At 36.3% G+C, this 22,893-nt stretch overlaps 1 protein-coding gene across 4 annotated transcripts in view; it reads right to left on the reverse strand.

Moving 5' to 3' along the window:
• Window positions 1-22,893, reverse strand: part of LOC139958379 (uncharacterized) — a 74,563-nt gene that overhangs the window by 11,604 nt on the left and 40,066 nt on the right. For 3 of the 4 annotated variants that reach the window (XM_071955398.1, XM_071955401.1, XM_071955400.1), the window contains exons 5-13: window positions 22,053-22,150; window positions 19,552-19,672; window positions 15,370-15,457; window positions 13,763-13,921; window positions 9,853-10,022; window positions 9,203-9,315; window positions 8,510-8,597; window positions 5,253-5,470; window positions 2,152-2,470 (exon numbers count right to left, since the gene is read on the reverse strand). In XM_071955398.1, the coding sequence (XP_071811499.1) occupies window positions 2,152-2,470; window positions 5,253-5,470; window positions 8,510-8,597; window positions 9,203-9,315; window positions 9,853-10,022; window positions 13,763-13,921; window positions 15,370-15,457; window positions 19,552-19,672; window positions 22,053-22,150 (1,374 nt within the window). The remainder of the gene's footprint in view (window positions 1-2,151; window positions 2,471-5,252; window positions 5,471-8,509; window positions 8,598-9,202; window positions 9,316-9,852; window positions 10,023-13,762; window positions 13,922-15,369; window positions 15,458-19,551; window positions 19,673-22,052; window positions 22,151-22,893) is intronic. The other variant, XM_071955399.1, reaches the window with a different exon arrangement.

Consider the following 22,893-nt stretch of genomic DNA (forward strand, 5'->3'; position numbering starts at 1 on the left):
TTCTGCAGTAGACGTGTACAAAAGCAAGGTAGCTGCATGCAAAGAACGTCACTGCAAACAAATATCATAGTAGCTGTACATAATAGCTGTACACAATAGCTGTACACAGTAGCTGTACATTCATGCAAACTAGTGATTGGAACAATCCAAAACTTTGCTACAGGGTACCTGTTTGCCAATTTTGGGTACCAGTTCATAATGCATGCAACCTAAAAGCCAACTAGGCCTATACAAAGGACATACATAAGCCAAATGTGACTACGTATCTAGGCTATGCTGGCATTCAGTCACATATATGGTAACACTTTAAACATTATTCATTTAACCCTTGAACTGATTTATACTGCAAGGCTGTATATTTATATTATATACTTATATCCTAAAAGAGCTCCTTAAAATCATTACATGTGATGTTTCTCCCCCCCCCCCCCAATGATGTTTTTAGTGAGATACAGTATGAAAAAGTTTTGTAATTTGCAAGTGTGCAACTCTATGGCCTTTCAAGCCTAACAGTTCAATGACCCATTGAACAAAGTATCTGTGAAAATGTGGTTTGTGTGAAGGAAGAACTTCAAAAGCAGTTTGGGTATATTTGCATAAAATTGCTATAATTAAGCAATGGGTGATAATTTATAGCATATTTTGCAAACCCAAATGTTTGTTACACGAAAGTTACAGCACTTATACGGCATCATGATATCATTATACGTGCCCTAGTCCTATTCAACCAGTTCTTTTATTTCTGTGCAGAAGGCTAGCGTGTAGGAGGTCTCGCTATTTATTAACTAGCTGGAGAGTCCAAAGAACTACATCAGTCAAGCCTTATTCTTAAATGGCTATGTTCATTGTGTAATTATGGACCAAACATGTGTTGCTTGATTCAGTCAAGTATGGAAAAGTTCTGTTCAACTTTTGTGGGGACCATTACCCTAATGTTGATGTGGGGGTGGTCTACCCAAGAGTTCAGAGACCAAGGTTTGTTGCATTGAAACTGTGCAAGAATGCAAGGCAGAGAGATTACATTGGCTATACAGTACAGTGTAACAAACATAATTTATCAAAACTTTCTCGCGCTGGAAAAGTAACACATTTTTACCAAATTTAATTTTACACACATCAACATAGTTGGGAATTTCAACAAAGTATGGAATTACAGAAGAATACACATGAATTTTTTCTTCCTTTTCATGACTTTGATTAAAAATGTTATTGAAAATGGAGAACAATTTTAGTGATTTTTTTGAATTTCTGCACCTGATAGTAATGGGTTAGACTGTGTATTAACTTTTTTGGTCATTCCCCTGGTTACCATTTCCATCACTAATGCAAACCACCTTCCCTTCTATCCTAATAACTACATTCTGGGTGTCTGATTATCAACAATATAAAGGACTCATCAGTAGTATAAATAGACATTTAATAACTGCTCAGTATTCAAGCCATTAATAACTGCTCAGTATTGCTTCTTGTCCACTGCTGAGCCTTTAAGTAACAGTGCAGTATTGCTCAGTTTACATTACCAAGCAATTAGATAACTGCTGAAAATTGCTCCTTTTACACTGCCAAGCTAAGTAAAAACAATTCAATGTTGCTCCTTTAAGATTGAGAAACCATTAAATAACTGTTAAGTATTGCTCCTTTAATTTTTGCAATATCTTTTTATTGTAAGAGCTGGTAACCACACATTTTTAATTTGATAACTTGTAAATGCCTTCATGTCTTGTCACATATGAACAATAGTTATGAAACAAGCAAGGAGTTTAAACAATGTTGTGTAAGGGGTAATTGAAGATGATGTTTTGAATCAGAAACCCTTATAACCCAATAAGTAAATGAATGAAAAATAGAAAACACTCACCAGCACAAATATATAAAATAAAACAAAAGGTGAACAGAGGTAAGTAGTAAAATGGGTATAGTATGGAAGTTGTATTAAATTTAAATATTAGAGACATACCATCCCATGGTGAATTAGATCAGTTGAATAGGCAATCCAAGTAGAAACAACAAGCGCATTTCAATACAAAGCCAATATTGCCTACAATATTATTGAACTATGGGAATTCAATATATTACCAAAACCTATAACCAGCATCTTATGCAAAGTTAACACAATGCTAACTTGAGTATTGCCTTTAAGAGTAAACATACCTGAAATTGCCTTCCTCTGCTGCTAGTTTTTCCTCTGGTGACTTGGGAGCTTGAAGAAGTTTAAATTTGGCCTCTTCCACTTTTTCTGGATCATTTTGAGGGGTTGTGTTCCGTTGATCTAAGTTGACTTTCAGTTGATTTACCTTCCATTGATCTTTGCTGAGTTGAGCTTTGTTGAGAGGTCGTCCAGTCTGATTATTTGGGGTATAGTCAGAGTGAGACGAACCCGCAGAGGCATTTCTGTTCTTTTGATTTGGCTGAATCAAATTGGGCTCATTCTCAAGCCCTTTCAGTTTGGCTGCAGCAAATTCAGCTTCACCTGATATAATATAATATCATATATATAAAGTAATATAATATACCATTAATTATTGACAAAATAATCAGACAATATATATACTGCCCTCATATTGAATTGCAGCAACTCTCTGCCTGAAAGCAGGACACCAGTCCATACGTTAGGTTTTCTCATGTTGGTTACTTTAAATCAGTGTACATCAACATATAAATGTCCATACGTAAGATTTTCTCGTGTTGGTTACTTACATCAGTGTACATCAATATATAAATGTCCATACGTTAGGTTTTCTACTGTTGGTTACTTACATCAGTGTCCATCAACACATAAATCTCCATACGTTAGGTTTTCTCCTGTTGGTTACTTTAAATCAGTGTACATCAACATATAAATGTCCATACGTAAGGTTTTCTACTGTTGGTTACTTACATCAGTGGACATCAACCTATAAATGTCCATACGTAAGATTTTCTCAAGTTGGTTACTTACATCAGTGTACATCAATATATAAATGTCTATACGTTAGGTTTTCTACTGTTGGTTACTTACATCAGTGTCCATCAACACATAAATGTCCATACGTTAGGTTTTCTCATGTTGGTTACTTTAAATCAGTGTCCATCAACATATAAATGTCCATATGTAAGGTTTTCTACTGTTGGTTACTTACATCAGTGGACATCAACCTATAAATGTCCATAAGTTAGGTTTTCTCATGTTGGTTACTTACATCAGTGTACATCAAAATATAAATGTCCATACGTTAGGTTTTCTACTGTTGGTTACTTACATCAGTGGACATCAACATATAAATGTCCATACGTTAGGTTTTCTCATGTTGGTTACTTTAAATCAGTGTACATCAACATATAAATGTCCATACGCAAGGTTTTCTACTGTTGGTTACTTACATCAGTGGACATCAACCTATAAATGTCCATAAGAACGGTTTTCTCATGTTGGTTACTTACATCAGTGTACATCAACATATAAATGTCCATACGTTAGGTTTTCTACTGTTGTTTACTTACATCAGTGTACATCAACATATAAATGTCTATACGTTAGGTTTTCTCATGTTGTTACTGACATCAGTGTCCATCAACATATTAATGTCCATACGCAAGGTTTTCTCATGTTGGTTACTTTAAATCAGTGTACATCAACATATAATTGTCCATACGCAAGGTTTTCTCATGTTGGTTACTTTAAATCAGTGTACATCAACATATAATTGTCCATACGCAAGGTTTTCTCATGTTGGTTACTTTAAATCAGTGTACATCAACATATAAATGTCCATACGTTAGGTTTTCTCATGTTGGTTTCTTTAAATCAGTGTACATCAAAATATAAATGTCCATACGTAAGGTTTTCTACTGTTGGTTACTTACATCAGTGTCCATCAACATATAAATGTCCATACGCAAGGTTTTCTCTTGTTGGTTACTTTAAATCAGTGTACATCAACATATAAATGTCCATACCTTAGGTTTTCTAATGTTGGTTACTTACTTCAGTGTCCATCAACCTATAAATGTCCATAAGTACGGTTTTCTCATGTTGGTTACTTACATCAGTGTACATCAAAATATAAATGTCCATACGTTAGGTTTTCTACTGTTGTTTACTTACGTCAGTGTCCATCAACATATTAATGTCCATACGTTAGGTTTTCTCATGTTGGTTACTTTAAATCAGTGTACATCAACATATAATTGTCCATACGCAAGGTTTTCTCATGTTGGTTACTTTAAATCAGTGTACATCAACATATAATTGTCCATACGCAAGGTTTTCTCATGTTGGTTACTTTAAATCAGTGTACATCAACATATAAATGTCCATACGTTAGGTTTTCTCATGTTTCTTTAAATCAGTGTACATCAAAATATAAATGTCCATACGTAAGGTTTTCTACTGTTGGTTACTTACATCAGTGTCCATCAACATATAAATGTCCATACGTTAGGTTTTCTCTTGTTGGTTACTTTAAATCAGTGTACATCAACATATAAATGTCCATACCTTAGGTTTTCTAATGTTGGTTACTTACTTCAGTGTCCATCAACCTATAAATGTCCATAAGTACGGTTTTCTCATGTTGGTTACTTACATCAGTGTACATCAAAATATAAATGTCCATACGTTAGGTTTTCTACTGTTGTTTACTTACGTCAGTGTCCATCAACATATTAATGTCCATACGTTAGGTTTTCTCATGTTGGTTACTTTAAATCAGTGTACATTAACATATAAATGTCCATATGTTAGATTTTCTATTGTTGGTTACTCACATCAGTGTCCATCAACATATAAATTTCCATACGTAATTTTTTCTACTGTTGTTTACTTACATCAGTGTACATCAACATATAAATGTCTATACGTTAGGTTTTCTACTGTTGGTTACTCACATCAGTGTCCATCAACATATAAATTTCCATACGTAAGTTTTTCTCGTGTTGGTTACTTACGTCAGTGTACATCAACATATAAATGCCCATATGTAGGTTTTCTACTGTTGGTTACTTACGTCAGTGTACATCAACATATAAATGTCCATACGTTAGGTTTTCTACTGTTGGTTACTTACGTCAGTGTCCATCAACATATAAATGTCCATACGTTAGGTTTTTTACTGTTGGTTACTTACATCAGTGGGCATTAACATATAAATGCAAAGAATTTTCTTGGCTATCAGTAAAACACTTCTGCTACTGATATCACTACTGGTATCACTACTGATATCACTACTGTACAATGCTATGATGACACAGAGAGAGCAAGAATGACAACTCACTTAATCCATTTGCTCGTGCATCAGGGGTACCTCCTGTATAGCTATAACCTGCTGGAGGCCTTCTTGGTGTGATCTCCCTTCCAGGGACCATGTCTGCAGTAGCACCAGTATCTACATTGGTTTCAGTCAAATGATAGCTACCATCCATAGATGCAGAGGCTGGATGGCCTAGCAAAGCGTCAGTTTGTGCCGAAGTAATCATTCGAGGGGCTGGGCTGCTTGAAAACAAGATAAACAATTGAGATGGCTGTTATAACTTCTGTTTGAACCCAATAGATTTTTCTTATATGGAAGTAGAAAAAGCAAGAACTTGAAGTCAAGCACAGAGAATGTTTGGTATTTACTTCCAAGACAAATGAGTTTGATGATCACATGACACTTACTATTAGTGGTGGCTACTACTGAATGACCTTTAAAAGATCACATGACACTTGCTATTAGTGGTGGCTACTACTGACTGACCTTTTGATGATCACATGAAACTTGCTATTAGTGGTGGCTACTACTGAGTGACCTTTTGATGATCACATGAAACTTGCTGTTAATGGTGGCTACTACTGACTGGCCTTTTGATGATCACATGAAACTTGCTATTAGTGGTGGCTACTACTGAGTGACCTTTTGATGATCACATGATACTTGATATTGGTGGTGGCTACTACTGACTGACCTTTTGATGATCACATGATACTTGCTATTGGTGGTGGCTATTACTGAGTGACCTTTTGATGATCACACGACAGTTGTTATTAGTGGTGGCTACTACAGACTAGGCTGATCAAGTTCTTTGAGTAGGATACAGTGTTAGTAATATCAAAATTGAGCATTACGGTCGAAACGACATTATACCTTACAGTACTTAATGTAATGAAATGTGAAGTTATATCCCCATTACATCACTTTAAGCGCGTGCTTCCATGCCTCTGTCTTAAGAGTAACTTCTTACTTCCTGTTCTAGAGTTTATTCACCCCTCGCCCACATCATAGTCGTACAAGCCCCCTTTGTCTTAATTCCATGAAATCTTCATGCTTAACCACTGATAACAACTTGTTACATCTCATGTGTATAAAAATGTGGTTAGTCATAGCCCTCTGTGCCTTAGTTATTATAAGTAAAAGAGTCTGTGACCAAGAGTTTATGTCACAGAGAGGTTATTGCCCCTTCACAGGAAGTTGTAATGACTTCAATACTTTTTAGTATGAAGGAGAACTAGCATTCCAGAATTCAGAAAGTTCAGATGTACTATCCTGGATATGTACTCCAGCAAAAATATTATCTCAGAAGAAATAAAGCTAATTTTCTTCAAAATATCTCTGTGTGGAGTTTCTCTTCATCTGCTGTTAGGGAAGGCTCTCAAATTTAACCGACAATCATCACCGGCCCAGCCGTTGCTACCCAGTGTAATGACACAGCAACTAGCTAATGAGCAACGCTTGAACGCACACATTTCCTGGCTTCCAAGAGCCTGTGAGACAGTTGCATGCACTGACTATGGGACCACAAATTAAGCCCCTTAAACACAAAAGAAGACCAGACAATGAGCTGCCACTTCGGTCCAGGATGTACACAAAAGGATCATAAAATTCTCTCCGCAGGTTCAAGAATTTTTTATCAATGAACAACGTGTATATTTAGCAGTCTTCGGAGACGACCAAAATAACTGCCGGGCAATCCAAACTTGCCAAATCGTGATGCACTGGTTGGTCAACGGCAACCACATTTTTTAAATAAGGCTGGTTAATGTTCAGAGAAACAAACAGAAAAAAATCCACGGAAAAGGACCTGCCATGGGCTACCAGAGCCAGCTGCTTCATGACAACAATGACACCTGCACTCGACGAACTTTTCCTAAACTCACCACACATCTCCAACCACATGGTAGCCTAACACCACACTAAGTCAATGGCGAAATCTAGCCTAGCAATCTATTTATTCGCTGAATTTGTGACGCAGTTAGCTGGAACTCAAATATTCACCGAATACTTTCGTTATTGCTGCTATCTTCGACCACATGGTAGCCTAACACTACACTAAATTCAATGGGGAAATCCAACCTAACCATTTATTTATTCGATGAAATTGTGACGCAGTTAGCTGGAACTAAAATATCTGTGAAATACTTTCATTATTGCTGCTATCTTCGACCACATGGTAGCATAACAACACACTAACACAATGGGAAAATCTTGCCTAACCATCGGTTTGCGAAACAAAACAAAAACACACATACTTTGCGTAGCCTTGTTACAACTTTCAAATTAGCTGGAAATTAGCAGTTGTTTAGAAGGTATGTGCTATAGTCTTGAAGAGGAAATGTAGTATTTTACGTACACTGTTGCTGTGGCTATGGATTGAAGGTTTTAACTTCGAGTACTTTTCACCGGTATAATATTTTCATACATTAATACATGATTAAAGTAAAGGGCAACTCAGCGAAAGCAAACAAGTGCTTTCTTGTTCAGTTCATGGGGTCTGGGTTTTTTTGTCGGATATTTGTAAATAAGTCTTATACAATCAATTCAAACTATTTACTTCAAAACAACAACTAGAAGATAAAAATTGTTTCTTTGGAAACTAAGGGGAAAAAAGATGGATCAGTGATAGTGACTGAGAATCATATTTGAACAGGAAAAGAAGTCTATTACACATTCAATACGAAAAAGGTTCATCATGTTTTCAACTCATTCTTGAAATAAATCTCCAGCTACTGTGGTCAAAGTGCTATTGCAATGTGAAAACCACAGACCAGGAAAATCCAAGTACAGCTTTTGTTTACAAACAATACCTTGGGAACTTTATGCTCCTTACTTTCACGTCCGTATGGATGGGTGTGTGCACTAAAGTGTGAGCGATATGCAGGCTGCATAATGAGCAGTGGTGTGCTGCTGGCTGGGCCGACGATGATCGTTGGTTAAATTTGTGAGCCTTCCCTTAATTCTACTTATTTTGTAACGAAGCCCTGAACTAATTGAGCCGGAGAACCCCAACGTAACATTAAGAATGATACCTTGAAAAAAGCTAGATTAACTTCTACAGAGCTGTTTGAACTGGATATTGTTATTACTTAACAGTGACTTGTCACATTTGTAGCAAAACCTCTCTCCAAATATACCTTTCCATGTTCACATCAAGCATTTGAAAATTTGTCAGCCATCATAGCTTGGACTTACAGTAATGCAGTATAGACACATTTGTTTGAAGCAGCTAGACTGAAGCAGTAAATACATAGAATAGGTAATGCTTTCTGAAACCATACCTTGGTCTAGATGCTGGGTACTGTGATCTTGACATTCCTTGCTGTGACCTAGCAACCACATTAGCAGCTGTCTGTTGTGCTTGAGTTGCTGCAAAACAACACATTCAAAATGTTCAGTTTCCAACATGTTGGCAATGCTTTCTGCTTTGTAAAGCTCACCAGGTGATATTAGTTTAACTAGAAATATAATTCTTTATAGCTTACATGATTCCCTGGTGTACTACAACCTGGACAGGTAACAAATTACTTATACATCAGATTCATCAAAATATGAGTATATACATGAAAAGAAAGTTTGAGTAGCTGTGTCTGTGCCTAATGACATTTCATTCAGTATTGCATTAAACCTTAAGCCCTCTGCAAATTGACTGCTGTCTCCAATCATATACAAATTCAAGTGAAAATACAGACATTATAAGCTTGCAAATGATTTCACCCTTCAAGCCATGATCCTTGATCAACGACATTTTTATCCTTTTACAACTTCTTTGCTCATCATCAATGGATGATTTGCATGGATTTTTATTCCAGCATGATGGCATCACAGGGTGAGATCTCATTCATACAACTGATAAGATCATCAAGTAATGTTTATTCCAAATTGCATTCTCACATCATACAATCCTTTTCAGATTCAATTACAACCCATTAGAATGAAAATTAATTTAGCATGCTTAGAGATCCTACAGATACCTCTCTTTTGAGCATAAGACGGTCTCCTTGAAAATCTCTCACTTGGTCTTCTTTCAATTGCCATTGATCGTCTGCTCCTGTTCTGTTTGGCTGACTGGAATTCTGTTTTACCACTGTGGACCAAAGTGAGCATAGAATCTGAGCAAAATGAGGCAAGGGAGAGTGGGTGGGAGAGGGGTGCAGGGGTAGGCAGGAAGGAGGAAATGGACTCTCTTATTGCTGAAACAAATTCAGTTAACTCCCTGTAGCATTACAGCTAGCTTTAATGGATTGAATAGCTTAAGACTGCTGTACTAAATGTGTGGACTGTTATGAGGTAAGATGCAAACCTTTGACTATGTGCAATACTCATTAAGCCTCACTAACTATAGTGGTTGTGCACTATGTAGTGCACTGAAAATATTTCTCTCAATATTCTATCATGTATCCAAGCTTTTCCTCTTTAGCCACAAAAATTGAAATTTTCCTTAACTTCATCCCAAAATTTCCCAATTCCCCTCTATAGCAATCAACATTTAAATTATAATTACCTCCCTTTGAATATCATAAACATGTTAATATGTGACATCACTTTACAACATGTATTGAGCACAAGCACAGCATATAGCCTCTTTGCTGTGCATCATCATCTTGCAAAATTCATAAGTTACCTGTATCTAAATCGTGAGCCTCTGCGAATGAACCCTTGCTTCTCCTGCGTCTGTTTTACAGGTCCCCGTAATCTGAAGAAAGCGTGGTGTTCCACTGCACATTTCCAAAGGTGCTTACAGTTCCGAACATTGTCTAATTTGAACACAAAGTTGTGTTCCTGTTCCATACCCTTTGAAGATGAAACAAGAAACATGGATATGATGACTCACAATTGACATGAGACTATTAAGTTAGATTTGGACCAAAGTTTTGACTATTGCCTTTGAGTGATCGGTCTGTGAAATGATTAGTTTTGGGAAATTAGGAAGTACTAAGATTTAGATTCCCTCTCACTGTGATAGGTTCCCCCTATAAATTTTGGTGCTCATGGAGTTCAATGGCCTGCAGGAAGTTGTCATGACCAAGCCTGCATTCTTGGAATGACATTGCTTTGTCCTCTATGTGTATCACCAAGAGTAAACCCCACAGAACCCATTAGCCAACAGATTCAAGGGCTAAGCTGTCCCCAGAGAGAGAGATCTTCTGCAAACAGGTGACCCAGTGTGCGCCTCTTAGTGTATGAACTCATTCTCTGGGACTATGTCACTAAGTTGTTAACACCTGGTGTCTTAGCAGTTATTGAGCAATGTTGGTGTATTCCGGTAATGATTAAGCTGATCAGCTGGTTCATTTATCTCCTTATTTGGGCTGGGCAGGAAGTGGTAGTTTTAGGGTAGTGTCCCCTGGCTCGATAAGAAGGCCAGTTTACCAGAGATCTGTGCCACTCACTTGACAGCCCCCAACTGTCGATAGGATGTCTGAGACATCACCATTAGTAATTACTTCATAATTTCTATATAGGTACGAATCACTAAGTATTTTCCAAAAGTAAGCTTCTTAGTTAAATAATGTTCAGTTACTCTTTGATGGCTCCAGCACACAGAAATGTTGTGTTTAATTTAAAGTCATACCATAGATAGCTATAGTTTACAATCCATGGTGTAATTTAGTATAAGTATGTCTTCCATTGATAATGACATGTAGCCAATGCTGTTAATCCCATTATGATTATTTCTGCATTGTGTACTCTATAGGTTACATTATGACTATATGCTACATGTATATTAGAATTTATCGTTTTGTGGAATCCTTATTAGCTGGTATATGTTCTTTAGCTTCCCTTGGTGACAGTTCTTGTCAGAGGTTAACCCTTAATAGCTTTGCTACTGTTTGGTGGTACCTGTGCTATATATATGAGAGACTTATCATATAGGGTATATGTGTGGTGTTATATTATTATTAGTTTTATGCATTTAGTTGTCTATAGGGAACATGCTAGTAATTGGGTAAGGGCAATTAGCACCTGACTGTGACATACTGCATGGTAGGCCCTAGTCGGGTAGCAAAAAATAGGAACCGGGAACCTGTTATCATTACCCGGTCAGGTAACAGGTACCTGAAACTCTGCATTCGAATATTGAAAAAAAAATATGGAACTAATATAAATAATATAAATGGCAGACCACTATGCCACCTTACATTACACCTCCGAAACAAACGTTTTCATTCAATACTCCTGTTGTTATGAAGAACTGAATTTCATGTTTTGATGTATAATAAATAATAATGCAAATGCCAAGGAAATAAGGTAATTCTTGCAAAAAAATACTTCCGGCTGCTTCTTTTCTATGATCCAGGGTCCTGCAGGATTGCACGATTCCCGCAATTTGATTTCAAATCCCACATGTCAAAAGATGCCAAGGCGGGATTTCCTGTACTAAATTTCAAGCTCTTTCAAACTTAAATTAAACAAACATTACAGCTGTGACCGTGTAGCAATTTATCGCTAAACAATTGCATTTGGAATAATCGTTTTGTTAAAAGCCACTTGTGATTATTTTGGTTTGTTATCCTTTCTACAACCCATCTTAATATCCAGTAAATTTCCTTGTCAATCTTTGCTTCTATGAAATAAACGAATGAAAAAATAATATTTTTGATAATTTCAATATTTATGCATGCACCAACATTTAGAGTAGCTACAGCTATGAGAGGAAAGCACATGCTATGGAAAACTATGTTTGTGTAAATCCACGCAAATCTCCAACCACATGGCAGCTTAAAATCAGTTTGCCGACCGGTTCTCCAAGTAAAAAGTTCTAATACGGACCGGCACTCACGCTTCTGATCGACCGGTACAAAATTCAGTAAATAGTGTCACAAAATGACTGTAAAAGAAATCACTCTCACTCAAATATATATACACACACACATAAATATATATATATATATATATATATATATATATATATATATAAACATTTATACCCCTCCCCCAGGATGCGGAATTCGCAGGCAACCGCCACTCCAGAAAATTCAACCGCCACCTGCAAAATCCTAGCTACAACCCTGATCCTAACCATCTGTTTATTCACCGAATCCTTTCGTTATTGCTGCTATTTTCAACCACATGGTAGCCTAACATCACATTTAAGATATGGCTAAAACATGAAATAGTAAATAAAACAACCATCTTAACTACAAGAAAGTCATTTCATGGAATTAATCTTCCCTATTCGTTTGTCTTGATAAATCAAATCATGCAGGCCTACGGAATTATTGAAATCATTAAAGCACTCGAATGTTCGGCCGGGTACCCAGGTACCCAACTCAGGCCTACTGCATGGTGTCCATCATTGACTGCCACGTTGGCTAGATGTGAGCTTCATTACTTATGCTTCTTACTGGAAACATATTTCATTTATATTTAGCCTTCATGATTAGAATGTACCAATCATAGATTTGTCTCATATTATAGTTTGTATTGAGCCCACTGTATCGAAGTGTAACATGTGGACATTGATGAGATTGATTGTTTTTATAGTTTAATATTTTACAATTTGTTGTTCTTTATTGCTTTACACCTCTTTTCTCTTTCCTTCTTTACTTCTAAGTTATGAATACATACATTGTTTAGCTATATATATGCTTTTGGCGTTATTCAATATGATTGGGTGTTGTCTAAAGACAAGCCAGTAGACGAGCCAGTAGTTACTGTAGTAGCAATGGAGGGTCTGTTTACATCACAAGACTCATGGTTGAAATATGTGCCTCACGACCGGGTATCACGGTGCAGGTAGTTGACCCAATTACAGCCTAAGAACCCCTGCTCCCTATAGGACTAATGTCCCCTGGGTGGGAGCGCTGAACCTGGGATAACAATTACTTTGAACCAAGGTATCAAGTTTGTATTTTCAACAGGGAATATGCCTGTTAGTTATCACATTTATTCAGCTATTGATATCTGTTTACAACAGCTGAGAATTACCAATGCTAATATGTTAATATGTGTTTATATGGCCTAGAGTTGTATTTACTGTCAAGTCATTCTTGGTCATCACAAGGAATCTAAAGTTAAGTCATCTTCTCTTCTGTCGTTGCTTTTTGTGAGAAGAGTTGAGCAAGCATTTTCTCTCCCTACTACCGAGTCCTTGTTATAGTTCAGGCATATGTAATAAGTTAAGTTATAGTACCTTCTGACACATGGTAATGACTTACTTTGAGTATGCACTTCTGCTTGCACAGAAAGTATTGGCAAGTTGTTTCACAAAATTCAGTGTGCATACTAAACCTTTATCATATTTCACCTATCTATCACTACTAAAGCTATTGTTGTTCAATGCAATACTTAACCTATGCTTCTAATGACTTGTAAACCACCTTGCTCATTAAACCTCTCAAATTCATGATAAACTTTTTATATTACCTACATCAAGAGTCCAAATTGCAGACAATGGTGAATCATTTATGGCCATTACCAAAGAAAAGCAATACTAAGAGGACGAATTGAGATAGCATCCATGCTATTTAGGAACATATCAAACTCACCGTTGGTCAAGGAACATGAAAAAATACTGAAAAAATACATACGCTTTCATCATCTTCAACCACAGCAAGGTGTAACTTCTTGCTTTTAAAGTCTAATTTGGTGACCTTGGGCCAGAAGAAGAGTCCTATCTTGTATTCTCCTTCAAAAACAAGAATTCCTGTAGGAGTTAAGCCAAGAGTGTAGTCGTGGTCATCTTTACCCTGAAGATTTGAACCAAAAAGGCACAAGCTGTGTTATGTTTTACCAATGCATCATATTATAACTTCAACACTTCAACTAACTTTAGTCAGCAATGGTTGACTATCACAAAGGAGCTCCACATAAATACGTTCAGTTTCCTTGCAGTTATACCTCTTAAACATGTTTTCAGCTTGTTATTTGTTGATGATAGGGACCTTGCAGTAAACTAAGGCAATGCAACTATCAGGTGAAGTTGAGCTATTGTGTATTTTACTGGAATATAGTTACACTGTACTCCATCTGACTTGTACCCTCTCCCTTACCTGGTTGTTACTCAAGCATCCTATGATGCTCTCATCAGAGGAATTACCATTAGTACAACTATTGATGCTTAATATCCATAAATAAAAATGTAACATGGTTAATAGTGAAAACATTAACAATAAGCTTGCACGGGAAACCTGTTTTAGTACCAAAACCCTTTTTTTGCAGACCAAATTTTGGTACTATATTTTATTTTAAGAAAACCGGAAAAAAAGGAATAAAAAATTGAATCAAACTTTACACCCTTGGAAGTCAAATCAAAGAACAGGTAAAACTTTGCCTTCATTAACATGTCTTGAATCGAATTAATTACATTTAATTGTGTTAATTTTCATTATTTGACATAAAACAAATATGTCTATGTTACTAAAAAATAGTCTACTATCCATTCCCCCTTGAATCCAACCAAGAGTAATGAATAAACCTTGACAGAATATTTATCCACTCCACACATTCTCACTTACAATACTCTGTACTTCTATACCCCTTGAATCCATCCAAGGGTAATGAACAAACATTGACAGAATATTTATCCACTCCACACATTCTCACTTACAATACTCTGTACTTCTATACCCCTTGAATCCATCCAAGGGTAATGAACAAACATTGACAGAATATTTATCCACTCCACACATTCTCACTTACAATGCTCTATACTTCTATACCCCTTGAATCCATCCAAGGGTAATGAACAAACATTGACAGAATATTTATCCACTCCACACATTTTCACTTACAATACGCTGTACTCCTATACCCCTTGAATCCATCCAAGGGTAATGAACAAACATTGACAGAATATTTATCCACTCCACACATTCTCACTTAAAAACTCTGTACTTCTATACCCCTTGAATCCATCCAAGGGTAATGAACAAACCTTGACAGCATATAGATCCATTCCACACATTCTCACTTACAATACTCTGTACTTCTATTCCCCTTGAATCCATCCAAGGGTAATGAACAAACCTTGACAGCATATAGATCCATTCCATACATTCTCATTAAGAATACTCTGTACTTCTATTCCCCTTGAATCCATCCAAGGGTAATGAACAAACCTTGACAGCATATAGATCCACTCCATACTTCTGCATACATTCTTAATACCCCTTTGAATAAATTGAAGTGAACAAACCTTGACCGCATGCAAATCCACTCCGTACATTTCAAGCCATTTGGCCTTGTTCAAGTAATTTAGTTCAGCATCTGCTGGTGATTGCCCCCTGAAAAAAAAGAGACAGCAATTGTCAGAGAGAGTTAAAAGGAGACAAATAGACAGGTCTAATATAGATTACAAAAGGTGAATCTTTTCATAAAGTGATGTCCAGACAAATGAGCCTAAGTGCTTATTGCTGTATGAAATTATGTATTATGTATTGAACTTATCATTTAACTTTTCAAATTCAAACTAGCTAAATTTTGCATAATACTGATACAGTAACTTTGCAGCCCTACAGTAATTGTTGGCTATGTATATCAACTGTAATACATAGTAAACATGTACTGCAGGATCTGTCTAAGTAAGACATATACCCATTTACAACAATCTTCACTGGTGTTAAATAAACATTCCTTTACACACACTTTGGGATGTTTCTTTGCAGCAGTATTGCTCATTTCCAGTTCATAGAGTTATGCAAGGGTGACAGGCACAGACTCTTTGGTTGCTTTGAAATTGTTCCAGTGGCAGTGGTAAATGTTACTCATGACAGTTAAATTTGTTTGTGCTTAGCCATTGATGTTATCTTCTGATATGATAGTCTGAGAATCCTGTTCATTTAAGCAAAAGGAAACAGATTAATAATTACATTGATGAGGTCAATAAGCAATAAATACTACATTCTCATGCTTTGATGACCACTTGTAATGTTCTCAAACAGAAACTGGCACCTGTGTTCTTAGCGGGTCTCAAACCTGCAGCAATATATGTTCACTCAATGACCACCGCCACACTGTACATGCATTCCAGTGTGTTAGTTACAACTAACAACAAAACTGTTCACACACTCATTACATTGTAATATAGGAATCACTACAAACAGCCACACTAAACATGCATTGCAGTGTAGGAGTCTAACCAACCATAGCATTGAACTGAAGTACATGAAGAACTACTTCTTTGATCATTGATTTGCACTTGAGATTCTCTCATATCAGGTAACATGGTTGTGTAGAGCAAATTGTACAGTTTTAACCAAGCTGTAACCAGCCACAGTTCCCTTAGTATTCACAGGAAAAGATCTCAAATAAACTTGCAAATAGACTTAAAATACTTGAAAATCTTGAAAATAGATGAACCTTTCACCTTAGAAAGAATGCAAACATTCCCAACAACTGAGTATGTTCCACCTGTTCAAATATTTGTCTCCCATTCCTATTTCCCAGACACTTGAATACATGGCATTTCTAATTTATGATGATCTTGACCCAAACTGTCAAAAAACTGTTTGTTTAATTTTTGGTCACTTGAAACTTAAAGTGACACAGCATCTACTATTTATGGTCTAATGAGCATTGAATGGAACTGTATAATTGTAGGAATGATGATGAATTGACAAAGCTGGCACATCATCAAGATAAACAGGTAAAGTAAATTCCAAAACTTAACTTAATCTTAACAAAATCTAACAAATCTAACAAACTTAATCTTGAACTTTCAACCAACAGAGTATTACATCCTATATACCATTTGAGTACTTTCAACCAATACAGCATTACATCCTGTACCAGTTTCAAACTTTCAAACAATACAGCAGTATATCCTATATCATTTGAGAACTTTCAACCAATACAGCATTACACCCTGTACCAGTTGAGAACTTTCGACCAATACAGCATTACATCCTGTACCAGTTGAGAACTTTCAACCAATACAGCATTACATCCTGTACCAGTTGAGTACTTTCAAACAATACAGCAGTATATCCTGTATCATTTGAGAACTTTCAAACAATACAGCAGTATATTCTGTATCATTTGAGAACTTTCAACCAATAAAGCATTACACCCTGTACCAGTTGAGAACTTTCAACCAATACAGCAGTATATCCTGTATCATTTGAGAACTTTCAACCAATACAGCATTACATCTTGTACCAGTTGAGTACTTTCAACCAATACAGCATTACATCCTGTACCAGTTGAGTACTTTCAACCAATACAGCAGTATATCCTGTATCATTTGAGAACTTTCAACCAATACAGCATTACATCTTGTACCAGTTGAGTACTTTCAACCAATACAGCATTACATCCTGTACCAGTTGAGTACTTTCAACCAATACAGCAGTATATCCTGTATCATTTGAGAACTTGCAACCAATACAGCATTACATCCTGTACCAGTTGAGAACTTTCAACCAATACAGCATTATATCCTGTACCAGTTGAGAACTTTCAATCAATACAGCAGTATATCATGTATCAGTTGAGTACTTTCAACCAATACAGCAGTATATCCTGTATCATTTGAGAACTTTCAACCAAAACAGCAGTATATCCTGTACCAGTTGAGAACTTTCAACCAATACAGCAGTATATCCTGCACCAGTTGAATACTTTCAACCAATACATCATTACATCCTGTACCAGTTGAGAACTTTCAACCAATACAGCAGTATATCCTGTATCATTTGAGAACTTTCAACCAATACAGGATTACATCCTGTACCAGTTGAGAACTCTCATTACATCCTGTACCAGTTGAGAACTTTCAACCAATTCAGCATTAGCATCCTGTACCAGTTGAGAACTTTCATTACATCCTGTACCAGTTGAGAACTTTCAACCAATACAGCATTACATCCTGTACCAGTTGAGAACTTTCAACCAATACAGCAGTATATCCTGTATCATTTGAGAACTTTCGACCAATAAAGCATTATATCCTGTACCAGTTGAGAACTTTCAACCAATACAGCAGTATATCCTGTATCATTTGAGAACTTTCAACCAATATAGCATTACATCCTGTACCAGTTGAGCTTTCAACCAATATAGCATTACATCCTGTACAAGTTGAGAACTTTCATTACATCCTGTACCAGTTGAGAACTTTCAACCAATACAGCATTACATCCTGTACCAGTTGAGAACTTTCAACCAATACAGCAGTATATCCTGTATCATTTGAGAACTTTCAACCAATACATCAGTACATCATGTATCATTTGAGAACTTTCAACCAATATAGCATTACATGGTCTAAAGTCAATTCTAGGCTTAACCAGTGATATCCATAACAGTTCCTCATTCTTGATTCTTATTAATTATTATTAATAGCCTATAGTGGTAAAATGGCTTTACATATTTGCCTGGAGGGAAAACACTGTGGGGCGTTGAGTGAGTTGCATGTATCTGTATACGAAAATGCTACAACAAGTTTTCCTGCATTCACTTTCCTGCATTCAATTGCAAAATTTGGGCCCATGAATTTCAAAACTAGTCCAAAACTTTGATCACCCATCATAAAACTGTTGATTCATAAATATACGTGCACAAAAATGTAGTAATGGTAAAGTTGATGCTTCATTACTTAGCCTACCTGTCATGAAGTGTTCCCAATATTTCGAGCATTTTTAGGCCAAGTGGATTTGCATATAGAGCAATTTTTTTCAATTTTAAACATATGTGTACAAATACATGTTTGACTCCACTCGCTGCATTTTGTCCATATTAAACACTATGAAAGTGATACAAGTGAATGACACTTCTTGCAATCAGGGATATTTACAGTTGTAGTAGATTTTTAAAGGAGACAAAAACCCAATCATAATTATTGGTTTGTATGATAGGAAAAACTGTATTGAAAACTTGCCCAAAATTAAGAAATAGCTTATTCCATTTGGAAGATATCACAGATTTTATGTTCCTTCCTACATAAGGCTGAAAGCTTGATCAAGTTCAAGTATGACATCACATAGCCATACAGTAATTCATTTTCGTTTCTTTTTTGCTTCATTTTTTGCAATGTTTATTTTCTTTAATGCAAATGAAAAATTCAAATACTGAATCTAAAACAATGAAGCTGCTTACATGACCTAATGGCATCAGTTTCAATATCAACAGTGCTAACATTTTACCTTCAAAATATGAACAGAAAATCAAAGGGAATGGTTTCAGATCTCAGTGGTGCATGAAAAACACTGATTTAGAAAACGACAGCTCCACGACATGACATGTTAATTAGAGTATCTCCCAAACAGAGCAAGATTTTTCTGTTATTCCAACAAATGCTTTAAGAATACCTGTTGAGATGAACAGTTATGGGTGACAAATCCAGGGCTTATCAGACCTACATTTTAATTCAAGTACTTGCCTCAATTCTTTAAACTTCTCTACGATGTCTTCTTCCATAGCTTCTGATTGATCTGGTGTAAAACGAAACTCTGAGACAAATTCGGGAGTATGTTCCTCAGGATCATAGTCACCAATTTCAGCTATTTGAAAAAGAAAGATGGTCTCAATATATCAGGGAAAATAATGTTAATAAATATAATTTTGATCTTACCTCAGTAACCCTCCAACCTGAGGCACCTGAGTTTCTAATGGGAGACACTACATGAATTTCAACGGCAATATTATGCTACAACTAGGATATGTGAGACACTTCATTTGTCCCAACTGGCAGTATTATGCTACAAGTAATATGTGTGAGAAACTACAGGAGTCCAAACTGGTACTATTATGCAACAACTATGATATGTGAGATATTTCATGAGTCCCAAACAGACAATATTATGCTACAATTAAGGTATATATGTGAGACACCACATAATTCTAAATGGCAATAGTTATGCTACCTATAACTAAGATATGCCAGACACTACCTGCGTTTAAAATCGACAGTGTAATGCTACAGCTAATACTCCAATGTGACAGGGTATAATTTAGTATTCACATTTTGGGTTCATCTTTTGAGTTTTTGGTTTCGATGATAATAGTAACCTATGCATTAATGCAGGCAGAGAGTGTGTGTGTGTGTGACGCCAAGATTTTTTACTATGACCAATGCAAAATAATTGTGTAAAACGGTCTTAGTTTGGCAGTGAATTCACAAGCCTTTGTCTGGATTCAATTTGATCTCAATTTGTGTAGTCTACTACCATTTTCAGCATAGCTAGTCCTTAAAAGTAACGTTCGACTTTCGTCACGTTCATGATTATGGGACAACTGAACAAACCTGGCTAACCTGTGAGCAATTTTATGTTGTCTAGGCCAGCAACGGTTGGGTAGAATAGGGTTTGTAACACAACAACGTGAAGAATACCAGTCAGAAAACCAATACACTTAAGATGGCAAAACATCAACTTCATTATTTCTTAAGGCAATTTTCCTACAGGCTAGTCATAATTCGCAAAGTATCGAACAATTTAAGGAGTTTTGAGACAAGTTTGCTGTTGTTGCTGCTAGGATTTTTGGAAGATTGATAGATGCTCTTACAACCTCAGATTTTCATTGCGTAAAAGACTGCTTTGATTAAGGCAGTGTAATGGAATAATAGCGATATTTTTTCGTGCATCAATCTGCAGCTAAAAGACAGATAAATAATTGGGAAAATGTACGAAGTCGCCGCTCTAATCAAGCAGCGGTTCAAAGTAGCAGTGAGGTACTGTATATTTTTAGGACTCCCGCACACCTAGTTACTGTATGACTAGTAAAATAGTGGAGCCTTAATGTAACAGAAGCCAGAGCCGTATATTTAGAGCTCTGACAGAAGCCAAGCTATCTTCGTAGGTGTTTTTACAGATGTTGTATTTTTTATTCTTTTGAAACAGTACAGTAGCTTCTGAATTTTAATTCTGCGTCATGTTTTACTTTGTTCATCACTTACTTTTGGTGGAAAAAGTAAATTTTATACTGCACAGAAACATAATTTTCCAATGTGCAATTTCTAGCACCATGCATCTGCCTAAGTGCCGAATATTTTTTTCCACAGAAAGTAATGATGTTGTAGATCTGTACTATGGAGACTTGAACAGCAATCATAGGCCTAGTGGCTAGTGAAATTTGGCGAGTAGATTGTTAGTCACGGTCGCCAAATAGCGAGTACTTTTAAAAATATTTGTTGAGGCCTGAAAACCTTAGAAACATGATTTCTCAAGGTAGAAATCATGGATACTTTTCATAAATGGTAGATGGATTTGCCATATTGAGTACAAGAATCCTGTTGCTTGGGAGGTCAAATCTTCATTGAGGTCACCAGAGGTCAAACTCTGTAAAACCTTTTACATGAAATCTAATGATGGAAATCGTGGATACCTCTAATACTTGGTGTGTGGATTCATAACATTGAGTAAAATATCCCTATTGTTTTTGGTGGAGGTGTGTATAGCCACCTACAGTATACTGACCTGTGTTGAACATGCCATAGTGTTATTGTATCAAAATCATGGTTCAGGCCATTTCTATTGTAACAGCTAGTCCTGGTAATACTAACAACCAGAAGTCTAGTGCACTGAAGTCATCGAAACCTCAATGCATTTTGCATTCTGGTTAAGTACTGAAATAGTATGTTCAGTCTATAAACAATGCTTTTCATCATTGCATTTGCATAGCAATTTGCACATATTGCAGAGTAAGTGTGAATCTACTAAATGTGTCCTAATCAAACTTATCCAGACATACCAGCAAAATACTAGTAATACTTACTTCCTCTCCCTCCCTTTCCTCCCTCTCACAACACCTTTGCCTTCTCCCACTCTGCCTCCCGCTCCTCCTTTACCTAGGTTTGTCTTATCTATAGGTGTTTAACTATCTGAAATGATGAGACTGAACATTGTGAACACAGAATGAACTAGAGAATGAATGTTTACTTACACTGGAGAGAAAGAGCTGCAAGCTCTAAAGTAGCTTCATACGGAGGAACCAACTTTCCCAAGATAATATCTTGCTTCAGTTGAAGAAAAAACAGATATCTAGAGCAAATCAAAACAGAATACAATATTTGTTTTGAAGGTAGTATTAAACTAATAACTTAATTGACATCATACTCAATTAATACCACTGACACAAGGGTCCAGAGATATTCCATATTTATCACAAATAACCTGACAATTGCCAAAACAACACTTCACCAAAGCATATACAGCAAAAAATAGGGTTCTAATACTCATTAATGTGAATCAACATACTAAGTACAAAGTTCATCTAAGTTTAAAGTGGCCATGACACGAAAATTTCAAAGTCCTATATTTTTGGGATCCATCAAAGAATGTTCTCTAGAACATGTATCAACCAATCTGCCAGTTTAAAACTTGATTTTTCAAGTCGAAAATTGAGAATGAATTTACCCTTTTCGGCGTTTGAAACTTTGTTTACTCGAAAATTTTCCGATTCGCATGACGTCATGTGACGTCACGTTTTGAACACATTTGTTGTCGCTGCTTTACGATCCTCCGAACATACCATTCACGTACACAGTAGACAAGTACACATACCACTAGTAGTTACTAAACAAAACACCGATCACAAGTGCGATATCAAATCAAAATTTCCTGTGAAATGGCGGATTCAGAACCAATTGCGGCAAGCGAAGTTCAAAGTGATAATGGTTCTTCACTAGGCAGTGAAATTGGGCTATAATTAGAGTGCCCTTTCTCATATTCGAAGCAGAGAGTGAAGGCGATGATCATTCCAATATTGAACCGAACGTTGAGGG

Source organism: Apostichopus japonicus, chromosome 18 (genome assembly GCF_037975245.1).
Source record: "Apostichopus japonicus isolate 1M-3 chromosome 18, ASM3797524v1, whole genome shotgun sequence".
In the NCBI taxonomy this organism is placed as follows: domain Eukaryota; kingdom Metazoa; phylum Echinodermata; class Holothuroidea; order Aspidochirotida; family Stichopodidae; genus Apostichopus; species Apostichopus japonicus.